Here is a 16,745-nt window from a genome sequence, read left to right on the forward strand (position 1 = left end):
GATTGTATTCAAACAAATTCAACACCTCTGGCATCTCTTAAATAAGAACCTCGCGTGATGATGCATGTGTATATGTATACATATGTATAAATATATAAAGATACAAATTAATACATATAAAATGTATAAACTTCGTGTAAAATTAAAAAAATTTGTAACTAGTTTTTTATAACATTTCTTTCAGAATAACTCTACGAATTCTAACAGATATGTTCCGTGTTCTTTTTAACGAAATCGTGTATAAGTATGATCAATCACAGCTACTTGTATACATATATCATTAAATAAATTGAAGCTAATAAATGAGTGAAAAATTAGTCGAGACACGTATTAAAATAACATATTAATAAAATAATAATTACAGAGCACTATACCTAAATGGTATTAGTTTTACTCCAAAGATATACGTAAATATATGGACAGACTGGTACAGGAAAGACCTTCGCATTGGAAGGAATTAACATTGATCCAACTTTACATTAGCAAAGTAATTCATCTGCTGGCATGATTCCATGTTCGTTTAGCCACTTGTTTGACGAGTTATAATTACTAGAGGCCCAGGAATACACAGAGTTAGGTTTCTAGAACTCTATACTGAGGAATTACTTGTTTTTCTATCAGCTAACGATGATGGATCTAAAATAAGATTGCTTGAAGGCACATCGAAGAAAGACGCAGTGATTATTTATGGATTAAAAAGAAATGAGTATGTAATAAAAACGAAGTTTATCAAATTCTCCACAGGGGAATAGAAAAAAAAAACAGCGGCAACATTAATGAACGCTCAGTCCAGCCGATCTCATAGAGTATGTATTTTCAATAACTGTACACATGAAAGAAATCACCATTAATGGAGAAGTTTCAAAGATGGGTGAACTAAATTTGGTGGATCTAGCATCTCAAAAAAATATTGGAGGGTCTGGTGCTGTTGACAGAAGAGCAAAAGAAGCTAGTACTGTTAATCAATCTTTGTTAACCCTTGGAAGAAATATACGTGAATATATAATTGGGGGAGGGGCGGTTAAAATATAAAAAAGCTTTTATTTAGTATCGACACTTAATTAAAAAGGACACATTATATAAAATATGTATAAATTACGAAGCAAAACATAAAACTGGAATATAATGCTGCTTAAAAATTCGAAAACATTCAAACATCAAAAAACTGTGGGTAATATAATTCGAGGGATACTGAAAGTATAAAAATTAGGAGACTAGCAAGTATCACCTTTTATTACTTTCTTGTTTTTATGGCTCGTAATTTTGAAACCTTAGAGTATTTCTCATTAGTATTGTCAGTTCTTGTTTTGTAATTACTATTCTACGTCGGACTTTTTAACGACTGGCTTTGTGGTTGCAGCTTTTGCTTTTCTTTTAGGTGGAACTGGTACATCAGAAGTACTGGATGATGGGTTTTCAGGAACGATTGTCGTATCAGTATCATGAGTTTGCGCTGATTTTGTACCCTTTTTAACAACCTTCACAGTCTTTTTTTGTTTACCAGCAGAACTACTTTCTTCCGTGCCATCATCGAGTCCTTCTTCTGTCTTTGCTTTAGGCTTTTTTGCAACCTTTTTCACTACCTTCTTTACAACTTTCTTTCCATTATTATCACCCTCTGCAGTTTCTGGAGGTTCTCCTTCTGACATAGATTTCTCTAGAGATTTCTTTACAGTTTTTTTTACTACTTTCTCCTTTTCCTGTGACGGAGATTCTTGAAGACTTTTTGATGGTTGGTTCAATTCTTTCACTCTTGATGGCCTAACTGGATTTTCAACTGATGGAGGTGTTTTAGTTATATCGCATTCTAAAGGAGTTTTGGATGATTCCTCTTTTGTTGTGGGACTTTCAGTTTCTTTGGTTTCTTGTACCGATTCTGGCATTTGTTGCAAATTTTCAAGCGTGCATGTTTCTGGGGTTCTTGTATCAACTGTAATACTTGAGGATGACAATGCAAGTGATTCTACAGTCTGACGTTCTTCTACGGGAGATGAAATTTGTAAAGCTCCTATTGCCTTTATAAATAATTCACTCGATTCTTCAAAAGTGTCAATACTTTCCTCGGGTCTAACGGTATCTGGAGTTAATCCCTTATCTTGAATGGGTTCCAATGTTGATGCAGAACCATTTATTTGAAGTTTTCTTTCTGACTCCGGGAAAGCTTCAGAACAGGGTATATTAGATTCATGAACAGGTATTATTGTCGAAGAAAGAATTTCTTGAGACATCGTTTCAGAATCTGACACAGACTCTTTGGGTTCTACTTGAAGAACAGATTCTGCAACTTGTATTGGTACAGGGCTGACTGTAAGAACTTCTGATGCAGTTGAAAATACTTTTGCATGTTTTTCATCTGTAATATCAAATTGCTTTATTTGCTCTGTATCTACAGCAACTTCAAGATTTGTTAAATTACTTGGAAACTCTTCTGTCGAGGTAACCAAGCTTACATTATCTTTGTTAGATAACACCTCGACTTTTTGTTCTTCAATAGAAGAAGGTGGAACTGAATCTTGTGGTGCTATAGATTCAGATGTCTCTCGTGGGATTTCTTTTAATAGTGAACTTGTACCAAGTTGTTCTACAACTTTTTCAGGTGCTTGCGTTTCAAGTTGCATAAAAGAAGCGACTACAACAGTGTCAACGCATTCACTTTTTAATCCTGTTGAAGATTTTTCGGAAATATCTTTTGCTGTTTCTTGCAATGCTGTTTGTTCTTTTTCATTTTTTGCAGCTGTAGTCGTGATTTCAATAACGTGTTCACTCTTCTCAGATAACTTAGATTCTGTGCTACCATTGTCTGTTACAGGAACATTTGTAAGTAGAGATTGTTCTTCAGTAGGACTGGTTGCTGCTTGAGCTAAGTAAAAAAAATAATAACATTGTACATACGGAAACATAATAATACATACACATACAGTTCGATACGTTCCTTGCTACGTAACTGTTCTACATACGTTTTAATAAGTATATTAATTATGATTAACTTTTATAGCAAGGTACGTACGAATCAAAATATATAATTAAAAATAGATCGTGTACTAAAGTTATGTATACGAAGTTGATAGTGTACACAGAAATAAAACTGTTTCCTTCACATTGTTTTCTATATATGTACAATTATCTGAAGAAATTTGCTACTTCTACTGAGAAAAATATAATGATCGTGATTGATATTATTACTACAGAAGTGCTCTTATTAAATGCTATTTGATAAAACTAACTAAGAATATACCATGAATGCTTTGTGTTAACATAAAACATAAAGTCAGCAGATTTTAGCTTGTTATGTAAGCGTGAAAATAATGCATTATGACATTAATATGAACAAACATATCATGCATGATGATTGTAAATGTATCTAACTTTCCTGCAGCGTAGTATTTGTACCCAAGCAATGAACAGTCAAAATTTAATTATATTGCAGCATGTATAAGCAAACTACACGAATATGGTCGTAAATGATGCTATTAATGCATTACTTATAGATGTGTTATTAATTTCACTCGATAATTATTACTAACAATAAATTCTTGCATTAGCATTGATTAAAGATGAATAGATACACAGCTGGTATGATCTATGTTTGGAATTCAATTTTACAATTATTATACAACACCATAATTGAACATTTACATACTTCTACAGTTTTATAAACATATATCTAATGTTAAGATATCATGAATGAAAAATAAATTACATGATTCACTATAAAATGATGTAAACCTGATGATATGAACATCAACATGTAGTGTGTCTTGTTTTAGATATATGTAATTCGTAAGTGTTTTTAAATTATTGAGAAATGTGACAATAAAAATCGCGATTGTGGTGATGTGAGTTCTCAAAATATTTACCCCATTAAAGCAAAATGACAATACAAGACGTAGCAATGCTATGGCGCCAGGATCTGTTAGTTGCTGTCCTCCGTTCCTGTTTTAAACACTTAAACTTGATAAACTGTATAGAAAAGATATATTTTTCACTTTTTTAAATTATATATAAAATTGTCCAATATATTATTAACTATTTTGTAACTATAATTTATATTCAACTTTAATAACAAAAAAAAAACAAACTTCAACTGAACATATCAATTTGAATAACACATGCTGTAGTAAAATAAGATAAAAAGAAAATCGTAAAGCGAATTCAAGAAAACAGTTAATGGCTTTACACTATGAGCACTTTGATTCTCAGCTTCTTACATATTTTTCAACATAGCTCAAAATTTTCGTTTGGTGGATTTATTTTTACGTCTTCTTCCTTCAATACGCAGTCATAATTGCCGCGTGAACACATTTAAAAATATATATATAGAAACGAATTATATAATTTAAAATCACTTTGTATTGAAACAAAACGTACCAGTTCTCTTATCCACCTCATCTCTTGCTTCAGTAGATTGAGTAGATTCAACAACCTCAGTAGATTCAGTAGGTTCAACAACTCCGATAGATTTAGTAGGTTCAATAACTTCAGTAGATTCAGTACATTCAGTAGACTTGGCAGTCTCATCAGATGCAGCAGTTTTTGTGGGCTTTTGAATTTCCTACGAATTAAATTCCACGCGTGTTGATGCATACATTGTACTCGTGCTTTTACTTACAACAATTCATTAATAAAATAATCACCTTAGGGGGAGAGGGTAATCGTGTCGGTGCAAGGGAGAGCGTTTGGCAGATTTTCTTCCAAATATTGTCAAAGCTATCACGACCCATATAATCAATGTGTCCCTGCTCCCAGCTTTGTTTTCGCATATGTTCTTCTAGGGCAATTTGTTCGGCGCTTCTGGGTTCACCCAATGTGATTTGAGCCAAGGCACCAGCGAGACCAGCCTATAAGAATAAAGAAGAATACTTTGCTCTTTAAGATTTTTTCACGTCAATGAACTTGACAAAAAAAATAAATACAACAATCAAACTAGAACGTAGAACACACTTGTAGAGAGTATATTAACAAGTTACCTTACATGACCGCCATACATAATCATTACAATATACATACAAATGTGGGTATCATAAATACATAGAAAAATAACACACACAAAACTAGCGTGAATTAGTACGATAATAATAACAACAATAAATCGTGTTAAAAATTCCAAGTCGTGAACTTCTTTTCTACAAATACTAAAGCAAAATATTGTTACTCATTTTCGTTGATATATCTATAGGATATGTAATGTTGAAGGATCTAATATATAAAAAAAAATAACTGCACTGAAACTGCAAGTAATGTCCCAAAGACTACTAAAATACAATACGAATCGTACATTCAAATAATATAAATAAAACATCCAAAGACATGTTTATTATAGAAGATTTATAAAAGGAAAATGTATAAATTTTTTCTTAACTTTAATGCAATCTACAGAAGAATGTGGGAACAATTACTTACATCTGAACTGTCTTCCGTTTTGTGTGGGTCAGATTGCGTTGCTACATTGTGGATATCTGTACAAGGTTTGGAATCAGGAGGAGGGCTAGTAGATATCAGTGAATTAGTCCGTACGTCTGTAATGTTTACATTATCACCTTGGTCAGCGCTTTGTTTAGCAGACAGATCATTATGATGAGCTATATTGATTTCTTTAGGCTGTTCATGATTAACTTTATCATTCGTGTGTTCTTCCCACTTATGATGAGTTTGGTTGTCTTGCTGATAATGTTGAGTAGTTTGTCGACTAGTTACATTATCGTACGTTTGATGATGCTGACTTTGCATATGATCAACAAAATGTTCATTGTGTCGATATGGTTTTGGTTCTTCTGGTAATTGTCTGTTGTTGTCAGAAAAATGATTATGAGCATGTCGATGTTCAACATGATCCGGTTGTTTTGTTTCTTGTGGAAATGATCTATGATCGATATTGCAAGAATGTTGATAAGCACGATGATAATCAACATGTTGATGTTGTCTCGTTTCTTCCGGGACTGTAACGTTACCGCAAGAATGTTGATGAGTGTCTTGATGATCAGCATTATAATGCTTATGAGATTCATCTGAATGCTGATTTTGCGTACTATGTACAGATACAGAACTTTCGACACTGTGATGATTCTGCCAATAATCAGAATGAACGTTCGCGGTGGATGTATTTTCCGAATGGAAAAATGAATGCTGTTGTTGCTTATGCTCACTGATGTATTGATTAGATTGTTCTTGATTATGATGGTGTTGAATATACGAAGGGGAAGAATTATATTCGTTATAGTGTTGCTTATGAAACGCCTCCCTATTATTATGTTCTAGCGGTGATTCATAACGAGTCTGGTGAATAGGTTTTACAAAATTAAATGTGTCACTTAATACAGTTACAGGTGAAGGTCTGTCAATTGTGGGATAATACTGTTGAATTTCGTTATTGTTTTCTTGCATATGGATAACTGGATCATGTTGTGCACAATAATTTTCCCATGGATCTTTAAATTCTGAGAAGTCTGGCGGTTCTATATAAATGTCGTTCTGTGGTTTGTCTTGTATGTCTGTGTAAACGGGAGGACTTTGCGGAACAGAGGACCGATAAGGTGCAGGAGAAAATTCGTGCCAAATTGGTGCCAATGTGCTGGTGGCCTATGCAAGCATCATGCCAAAACAGAAAAATGCACATTCAGTTGGTTAGTAGAAAACTAATATAACAGTGTCCATTTTTCTTAGGTCAGTATTGTTATTCAGGGAATATTTTCTCTATGGTATCGTGATAAACTCATCGATACATATGTATATATATGTATATATGTATATATACTACTGAATGGCATTTTTTAACTCTGTTATTAAAAGTACTTTGTAACTTTCGAGTATATCGCTGTTTCTTTCGTTACAACAATTTTTTTAAGTAAAAATACCAAACACAGAGTTAAACAGACAAGATTGTCTATTAATTTACAAACACTTGTAAATTACAAATCTACACGTTACAAACATGTCGAAGTCAAGGAAAAAAATGGACACTGATCTACAAAAAAAAAGTATTACAAAAAGATTAAGTTCAAAGTATACTGACAGCTATAACACTTTGGAAATTTCTTGAATATTTGGAATAGAAATTTATAAAGTATCACTCATTTCACTTTGTCTATTACTATCAAATACCGAAGATTGTGCTACAAAGAAAAAACCAAGAACGTACCTTAAATGCCACAAAAAACAAGTCAAGTCAGAAGATGCCACTCGAATAATAAATAATTGTAAGCAATATTATTTTCCGTAATTCTCAAATACATTTTTCGTAATATTCGTACTTCTGAATGTATGTATACATTATAGATTATAGGCATATGTATACCTACAGTCAATTATTTCATCAAGCATGTTTGTATGTAATAATGCGTGATTGTGATCGTGACATATACTATCTGTGCTAATTATCGAAATGTTAAGGAATATATCTCACACTGTGAATGGCACACTAATAAGAGCAATAAAAGCATACGACCTTACCTTCTGTTCTAATTACGTTTAAATCTAATAACTTAAAAATGCTTTTCGTTTCATTCAATGAGTTGATATCTTACAGGCTAATATAACGTATAATAAATAAGAGAAAATATACAATGTTATATATTTTGTTTAAAAAAACCATTATATTTGCAGAATTTTTGTGTCGCACTCATAATTAGTTGAACAACTAAAAACTCATTGTTATATGTTTCTTCCCATACGATTCATTGAACTTACCATAACGGGGGACAAGTGAGGATGGACTTTATCACAAAATATGTTCCACCACAATTGTAACAGTGGTTGCAAATGAGCCGACTCCATTGGTGGTTGAACAATACCAGTTAAAGTATCGAAATACTGTAACCAAGGTTTGGTGATACCAATGAAATGAATTATCCTAACATCATCTCCGAACCTGGGCAAGTAACAGTATATCTAAAATTACTTTATTTTCTATACGCGTAATTGCCGAGATTATGTTCTGAAATTTATAACGTGACAATGTTCTAGTTCTAAAAGAATCCGATTTCTTACTGTTTGAACGCAGGAAGATACGAATACACAGCAGTGGAACACATGTTATAGATGAATGGTAGATGTTTCGAAATATCCTTGTGGGCCCAGTCGCTGAAGTACATGTTCAACAGGCCCTGATCACCGCCGTCGAACGAGCCTTTGGCAGCGGCGAACGCGGTGATCGAAGCAAAGGTTTGTTGCGACGGTTTGTACACAAATACGCCAGAATTAAAGCAATCGGGCCAGCCCACGTCGGGAGCAGCGGATAACTCCTCCCTTTCGAATAACTCATCACAGTTTCTGACGACCTAAAACGTTTGTATCGACAAATCATTAATCGAGAAACACCAGTTTCGATTGGGTTGATGCACAAGTAATGGGAACTCTGAAGACGGGTCATATTGCCGGAGTGATACGCTCCGCTACACAACGCATAATGGTGTGACGGTGGTGAAATTCCCATTAATTTACGCGTCAACCCAACAAGATAGTCGACAGAGTATCTCCGTTAACCGTCCTCAACACTTACAAGTGTGTCCGCGTCAAGGAATACGCATTTATCGTATTGAGACAGTCTCCAACAATGAAGTTTCGTAAATGTAATGCCCAATTCTGGTCTAGCTAACAATGCCAAATTAGCCTCATCTTTTGAATCGAGTACATTCACTTCCATTACCACCGAGAAAACCGCCGACAACTTCTCCCTATCGCAAACGAGAAACACAGATTAGATTTCCTGTAGGTATGTTTTCGTCTAATTACACTTCGAAAAATATTTGTAATCGGGCGCCAAACCTCATTACTTCGGTTACTCCCGGAGTAACCAAGACGGCCAATTCATGTTTGGTACCAACACGACGCAGAGAGTGTGCCAGTACTAACGCTCCCAAGGAATAGGCATCGTTGGTAGCCAGTGTAACCCAGGCATATCCTGTAATTCATACAATTTCACTGATTGACTTTTAAAAAAAAATTGCAAATTTACAAATGATATTTTGTCAATTTTTAAAAGGTTCACGAAAATTATTTAATTGCCCGACATTCTATCATCACGCATGTTTATAAATCGCATCCATACATACCCCTCGTTACTCGATAACACTAGACTATACATTGTATCAGCCGTGCGTATTAATTGATAAGATGTCGCATGCAAGTGAAATTCACTCTTCGCATACATTCACAACATCGATCTTCTGTATTGTATTGTCTTCGCTATTACATCATCAACGCCAGCCGAGGAAGGAATGCATTTTTCTGTGGGTATATAAGTAGCTCCGTATAGATAACACTCTGAACTCTGCCGGTGCCATTGACTCCGCTTCGACGCTTATCGTATTAACGATTACGTAAATCCAAAGACAATTTAACAATTAGCTAACATCGACAGAAAAAGGTTCGAAATAATTTGTCGAAAAATCGAGCCATTCTTTCTGGAGTTTTTAAAAATCGACGAAAGCTAAGAATCTTTTATTGGCTAATTTCATAATTGTATTAACTGATTGGAAGAATGAAAACGAGCGCTCGAAGGTCGATTCAAGGTCAAAAATTTTATCCATCGAAAATACTAATTTTGCACGAAGCATGAAACAGTTCCAAAGAAATTACCAACAAAAAAAAATAGGAATTCGAATGAATTTCAGATCAATTCGTGTTTGTTTTATTCATTTCGAAAGACTGATCCCGATGAAAATAGAAGCTGGATCTCTAGATCCAAGTGCACGCGGACCACGATGCGACGTTGTTTCATGCGGGCGTAGAAATTCATCGTGGTTTTATTTATAAACGCTTCCTATTTCTAATTCGCGAATGTCATCGGTGAAATCGCAACGTCAAACCGAGGCCAGAATCCACGAGTAATTTGGCTCTAGTTTTCCAGGATAAAATTCTATTTTTAGTCGATTATCTATATTCACCAGCGGGCTCTGTCCACCAGATAGTATGTAATCGTTAAAAACATCAACAATCTCAGCGGCGAAAAAAAGAAAAAGAAAAAGAAGAGACTAATTTTTTTTTCAGGCTCTGTATAAATGATAATTGCGGTTATCGTCCCCGTCGAGTTAACCTAAGTTCTATCACGCGAGTCGAAAAGTATTCTTTAAATTATATTGGTCGCCTGGTCGACCTCGTTTTCTTCGACGTATTACATTTTTTTCGGGGAACTATTTTACCAATACTACACAGATAACCGTGACAGTGGTAGATAACACAGAGACCGAGATAGGAACGATTAAGTTCGTTGTTTCATATTCTATCCGTACCGATATCAATAGAATTATTCAACCCTTTTGGGCCGAGACATCGTGCAGAGATTTATTTCAAAGATTAATATTATTATCTCATTCTATAATCAGAATTCTTATCTTAATTCCAACAGAATCTTATTCAAGCTTCTACATTCACGTGCGTTTTTTTTTGTATTTGAACAATCTTCCGCGTCCTTTGCACGGGACTCTATTTACACAGCAAAACATGTAAATAAGGATTTACCCTAAAACTGAATAAAATACCAACATTCCTTTCCGTCGAAATAATTTCTCTGCTGCCTCTACTGTCTACTACGCACATACATACATTCGTATACACTAGTTTTACGAAATGCGGTGTAATTGGGTCGCGTATGTAACAATCCTAGACTTAATCCCATGTACATAGTCTCGAGCCTTGAAAATGTACCGTTCACGTTTCTGGAATGGTTGCGTTCTACGTATCGACATTGAATGGGATATTAAGTTTCGTCGCGTTAGGTGCACCAGTGTGCAACGGGTGATTCTTGCCGCTCGCGACAAGGCTCCGGGTATGGGCCGACCGGCATGAATCACTTGGGCGGTGCGTGCATACAGAGTATGTGAAACGGAATCAGGCCCGGTGTATACTGTGTAAATAGGCTGGCTCATTTCACGCTTCTCGCAGTCTCTTCTAATTATTACAGCATAAACACGCATCTTTAATTTGTCCACTTCACTCGAATACGAAGAACTGTAACGCTTACAAGGAGAACATGAAAACGAGCCTTCATCCTCTTATCGGATCCCTACAGGTCTAGCACAAGCAAATGTTTGGAGCACTTTTCGATCTTTACAAAATCTTCTTTACTAAACGATATTCATACTTTGATTATAATTTTCATTTCACGTCGCAGTCAAGGTTCGATTCTTTTTCGACACAATTTCGAAATTCATTCACGTGAAAAAGGACAAAATTTCGTTCAGGTGATAATACAACGAATAAGGGACCACGTTCTTTCGGTTCGATAATAGCTCAACTCGACTTAATCCATCCTGGATTTAATTTCGGGACCGCGCGCGCACGTAAACGTTCGCAATCATCCCGAGTCCGCTATCAGCAGACAAGTTTATCAATGTGTTCGATGCCTGACGAAACTGTAGATTTCCGGTTGAGGTTCAAAGACTGCTCTCGGAACGTTATGTCACAGCGTATAATTTCATCGAACTATACCGGTAAATTGGACGCCCTGATTCGATGAGAAAGTATATGTAAAAATGAACGAAGAGCATCGAACCATTTCCTGAGGTCTGATTTCGAATACGTTCGATCTGACGTCGCCACGTGACTTCGTGGCTTAACCGACCAATTAGACTGACGAGGAATCCGAGCGTCTAATTTGTACGCGCTGATAGTGTCAGTTTACATCGTCTTTGCATCGAACCCTGACAGGAATCGCTTCTAATCAATCCTGACATCTCCTCGATAACATTGTAATAGAGACACGCAGTGAAACTATTCGATCGGTATCGTGTTGTAATCTTTCGAGTGCCCATTTAAAATGGACAAACACAGTGTGTGTACGACATTGTTATTAAGGCTGTTTTATCTGGTTACAGTGTCTGTCGGGGTAAGTACATACATACATATGGACTACGGGGGAGGGAGGATGCATCAAAGACGGTTGGGTAAAATTAAATGCAACGAATGCAAAAGAAACACGGCCGTGAGTCACGGCTATAGAAAGAACGGATGGGAGCAGCAGCCCGGGGAAAAGAATAGATGCAAGGTAAAAGCTCGGATTTCTGCTACCGGTCTTCTCCACCGGAACACACGACTCACAAGTGTTCAGTCATGTCGATCCTGAACGTAGAATGTATCGACACCACGATACGTTCTATACATATGATATCTCCGGTGAATTCCGAAACTCTTCTTCGTCTTGTATCTCTCTCTTCTACTCGCGGATCGTCTCGTATTTACAAGTATCAGGAATAATCACGAAATCGGTTCGGTGTATAAGTATTCTAATATTTCCAGAAACACGATGTCCCAATTACAACTTACACGTGCAGGTCGAATGTCTCTATGTCTACGATAACTCAGGCCACGATAACGACCATCTAAAGCCGAGGATCACCGTATGTACCGTGGCCAGAGATATTTCGTCCGATTCGCGGATTTGTTTACTTCGAAAATCGCGGTTTTGCGATCAAACGTCGCCGGTTCCGAAATGTTGGCACACGAAAGCTGTTTCGCGTGACAAAGTACAGGGTAGAGTGGCCGTAAATTGTATGACACCAGTAGTTATTCGCCTCTTTGTTGACTAGCGTACTAGCTAGATCGAAATTTAATGCACTTTTCCGAATAAGGAAAGATAACGTTTCTTCTGGATTCGAAAAACCTACTCTCCAAGAACATTTATGACACAATTTGTGCTTCTGTGTTGCAAAAATGTAATTGTTGCATTGAAAAGGGAGAAGGGCACTTTGAGCCCCTAGTGTAGATTACTAGACATGTTCTCGTATTGTACACAAGTTCGTAACATAGAAGTAGAAGGGAAAACGAAAATATTCGACATTTAAAAGCATGTTTGCCGAGCGACTTACAGCCCCTGTGTATAATTTTGCGGGGCGCGTCAAAGAAGAGGGAAAGAAAATAGTAAAACATCTATCTCCGGGTATGAGAAACGCGGCGCTCGGCTTCGCTCGTATATTGTAACACGCAGGAGGCAGACGAAACCCGAGAGGCCAGAGGTGCCGTTGTGCCACACAGGTTTATATTTATACAGACCGTCCAGCTTATAATAGCAACCGAGCCTAGCGTTTGTACATACAAAATGCATTCATATACTCTTGCGTTAGGTCAAGCACTTGTCGCCCAAGTCTGACGAGATTTCCTTGTGCGATCCCGCGCCTACACGTATCGTCTACGAATTGACACTTTCTCCTCGTATGCCTCTAGAGATCGCGTGCACAACCCATCCGCCACCCCTCTGTCTTTACAGCCATATGAAGACGATAGGAACTCCCAAATGATTCGGGGAGACAGAGCTCGTTACTTGACATTTAATTCGGACTTTCTGTCAGAAAAGACAATTGAAAACGAAATACAAAACTACTGAAAATATACATTGGACTTCGAAACGTCGAAACAGGAAATTTCGGTATCGAATACGTTCCTCCAGGTCCGAGACCTGTTCAAGCCGAGGTCACTGAGGCTACACGTTTGAATATTAACACGTGGTCTATTCCAATGTTTATGCTGTCTCTGGCAAGGTCGAAATCTATTTTCCAACGAAACGGAAGCTATGTAGTTCAAGATTTCTGGCGTTACTTATTTTTTCCGAATCGTGTCGAATTTTATGAACAATTGCCAAATTTACGGTAGACATGCATTGGAGATCTCGTTCTACAAGTTAACATCTTGGCTACAGGGGACGTGCTGTAGTCGAGATATTCAAGAACGATCTCCAATCCCATTTGTTAGCGAATGAAGATCGATTCGCTTGTAACGCGATCCACAATTAGTCGTTCCGTACCTATTCCGGGACGATCGTGGTACGACGACGACGACAACAACGACAACAGAGGCCAATAAAAAGAACAGCTGCGTTCTCAAGTTTAATTAGAAATCCGGGTTCTATAAGGAGAGCCGCGTTCACAGCCGTGCTTCTCGCTCGTCTAGACGAACATCGCAAACTAGAATTCCCCGGGGGTCTTGCTCAGACGAAGGTCAAGACTGAACTTATATAAAAATAGTACTCGGGTATATCCGCAGTCAATCGAGGTACAATGAACTTAACAATGCCGAGCTTCTGTCTAACGTAACATTAATTCGACTGCTACCCCGCGGATAGACATTTTATTCAGCGGAGTCGACTCGCCGAATATACGCAACCGTACTGTCATATCCGGTTGCCGCATGCAAATAACTGTCGTCCATTTTCTAAACTCATTCGTTCTTCCGCTGGGTATTCTATTATACACCGTACGGATTTATTCGGTGTTTATCTTGGAACGGACGATGGACCTGGCCCAAAAGTTTCAGATCACTCATAATATCTACAATTTGGAAAAGAACAAAGAATCGTGAGTTACTTCAAATTCATTTGAGGAATGTAACGAGGATCAGAAAGAGAAAACATGACAAAGTATTTGATACTTGTACAAGATACCCACTTATTTTTCTGACCCCATAATTATTTTGAGCAGTCTATACAACACGACTTGATATTTAATACAGATACCATTTACCATTTTCTTTTAGCCATGTGTATTAACACATGTATAAAAAGGTAAGAAATCCATTTCATTTTTCCAGCAGAATAAATAATCCAAAATTTCTGGGCGCCAGTGCATGGCCTTCCTCGTCTACACTCCGTACCATTATCTGAAATACGATGATTACAGCACGAAAAAAAGGAGAGCAACAAGTAGAATTACTTCACAAACATCGAATTTCTTATTTATGCCATTTCGTAAAGTGTCGATGCCCGATGGCGTATCGTTCCTGTTACATCATCGCCTCGTGTCGATCAATAAACATATATTAATATCATCGAAAGTGCGTTAATTTCCGATTAGTGGAATCTTTAATTAATTAACATCAATTAAGAGTAATTAGTCAAAAAGTAGTGACATGTAGACCAGAGATGTTTATACAAATTCGAATTTTTATTTTGTCTCATATTTTATCTAACTACATTATAAATGCACAAATGTCCTCCAAAACTAACGGTAGACCGTTTCTATTTTCATTTTGTTTTCTTTTCCGAGGTACATATATCGGGTCTTGCAACTGAGAGAAGGCGGAGGACGAGTGCGAGAAATTTTTGACGAAGAGGCGATTTTGCCGCACGTGTAAAATAAATATAGAGAGATAGACGGGGTTTGGCAAAGAGCCGCAATTTCTCCCCCAGACGGCTAAGAATAAACGGTAGAAATACCGCCGACAGTTATCTTATTTTATGCAGAAGGAATCTCGCGTCCAATAAAAAAAGAAGACGGGAAATACCTGTCTACGTTTAAGTCAACGTACTTAATTCCTTAATTAACTAAATCTCCAGCGCACAGAATAAAATATGCATGGACTTTTAATTCTATCCTTCAAGTATTCGAGTTTTCTAGAACCTCAAAACACATAAAACATAAAAGAAACCGTGTTTTCGTTTAACATATTCTTCGTTATTTTAATTCATATAGTATATCAAAGTTTTAAACATGGCCGTTCGGTTACGCTCTTGAAAATATAATCCTTCGCTTTTAATATTACTTCCCCTTGAAAAAAGATAAGTGAAAATCTTCCGAAACTTATAATTCTATTAATCACTTTCAATAAGATTAACTCCCACGTGCGAAACGTTGAAAGTGTGTACAACATTTAACTGGCACCAAGTTTTTTCGAAAAAGTAAAAAAAAATGACTCACGCATGCGCTTCAGGGGGATAGCACGAAACCGAGCGCGAATCGAGAAGTTCTTAGCGAAATAAATTAAAACAAAATGCATGTGCTTCGAAGATCGATGAAAAAGTATTAAGTTACGAGGAATTAACCGTTCCTTAGGCAGAGTCAAGAATCACGTGGACCCGACAGAATAAAAATCTACGCATTAAGAGGTTATTGCTCGTTGTCTATGGGAGATATAAATCGTATGAAGGTCATTGGGTCAAGACCGGTTACCGGCGACGTTATCACACACCCCAAATGAACTCTCAATGAACGTAACCTTCAGGCCGAAACGTGTTAAGTGGGTGAAGATAGCTGAAAATATGTACGATGGAAGGTTCGTGGACTTACCACTCATGGTTAGAGAGAAACTGTTTCTTTTACGATGGACCGATTCTACAACACACTTAACACTCGCCGATGCCCGCACAACTGACAAAAAGTCGTACGCACTTCATCAGCGCTACAACACGAGTGACGACTCGAGGCTCTCCTTCCACGCCGCGGCGCTATCCCCACCTTTCGCCCCACGTCGCTCAAACTAGATTATCGACTGAAGGTTGTGCAGGCCCTACCACAAACAAAACAAACGCAATAGACTTCATAACAAAAGATGTTTTTACTCCCGCATACTTATTATATATTCCATATTCTAATTTTTTTTTACTGGAAGATTAGCAATTTCTAAAACATACATATGAACTTTCACTTGACAAATACCGGATCTATTCTGACCGATTTCTGTTTACTATCAACTTTAAAATACACAGAGTGCCCCTCTTATATCTTTATCACCTACATATTTTCTTCATCGCATAGTGTCGGAAACACTACTAACGAAAATAAATTTTCAAATAGAACACGAACAGTTCGTACCAATATAAGTAAGAAATATAATTTATAGAATGTCTGTCGATGTTGACGACACGGTTATGGAGTATACCACACATTTAGCTGAAAAAGCAGATATTATAGATAATCAAAGTTTGGCTCCTAATACATACACGCGGCACGACACGTGTTAAATAAAATCTGTTGTATAAAAAAAATATCCAATCGATGGTTTATCGAGATGCACAAATCCGTATCAATCCGTATACGAACTGG

The 16,745-nt window shown here is 36.8% G+C and overlaps 1 protein-coding gene across 5 annotated transcripts; it reads right to left on the reverse strand.

Annotated features, from left to right (window-relative positions):
- Positions 1 to 123: 123 nt before the first annotated feature.
- On the reverse strand, positions 124 to 16,096 carry LOC107191821 (mucin-17). Of its 5 annotated transcripts, XR_001516286.1 has the most exons (10): positions 15,990 to 16,096; positions 8,761 to 8,896; positions 8,495 to 8,669; positions 7,984 to 8,273; positions 7,684 to 7,864; positions 5,401 to 6,576; positions 4,635 to 4,838; positions 4,369 to 4,552; positions 3,858 to 3,933; positions 2,785 to 2,860 (listed from the first exon to the last, which is right to left on the reverse strand). XR_001516286.1 is itself a non-coding variant. In XM_015580942.1 (9 exons), the coding sequence occupies exons 1-9, from the start codon at positions 15,994 to 15,996 to the stop codon at positions 1,317 to 1,319; spliced, it is 3,897 nt and encodes a 1,298-aa protein (XP_015436428.1). In that variant the 5' UTR covers positions 15,997 to 16,096; the 3' UTR covers positions 124 to 1,316. The 5 variants fall into 5 exon arrangements, 4 of the variants coding, with proteins under 4 accessions (XP_015436428.1, XP_015436429.1, XP_015436431.1 ...); XM_015580942.1 differs by lacking the exon at positions 3,858 to 3,933 and having other exon boundaries at positions 124 to 2,860; XM_015580945.1 differs by lacking the exon at positions 2,785 to 2,860 and having other exon boundaries at positions 3,903 to 3,951.
- Positions 16,097 to 16,745: the final 649 nt, after the last annotated feature.

This window comes from Dufourea novaeangliae, unplaced genomic scaffold (genome assembly GCF_001272555.1).
Source record: "Dufourea novaeangliae isolate 0120121106 unplaced genomic scaffold, ASM127255v1 scaffold228, whole genome shotgun sequence".
Lineage (NCBI taxonomy): Eukaryota > Metazoa > Arthropoda > Insecta > Hymenoptera > Halictidae > Dufourea > Dufourea novaeangliae.

Coding starts and splice junctions, on each gene's coding strand:
- LOC107191821 (XM_015580942.1), bottom strand. Junction 4,839..5,400: donor AAACGGAAGACAGTTCAGAT/GTAAGTAATTGT, acceptor TTATTCTTATAG/GCTGGTCTCGCTGGTGCCTT. Junction 4,553..4,634: donor GATTACCCTCTCCCCCTAAG/GTGATTATTTTA, acceptor TTTAATTCGTAG/GAAATTCAAAAGCCCACAAA.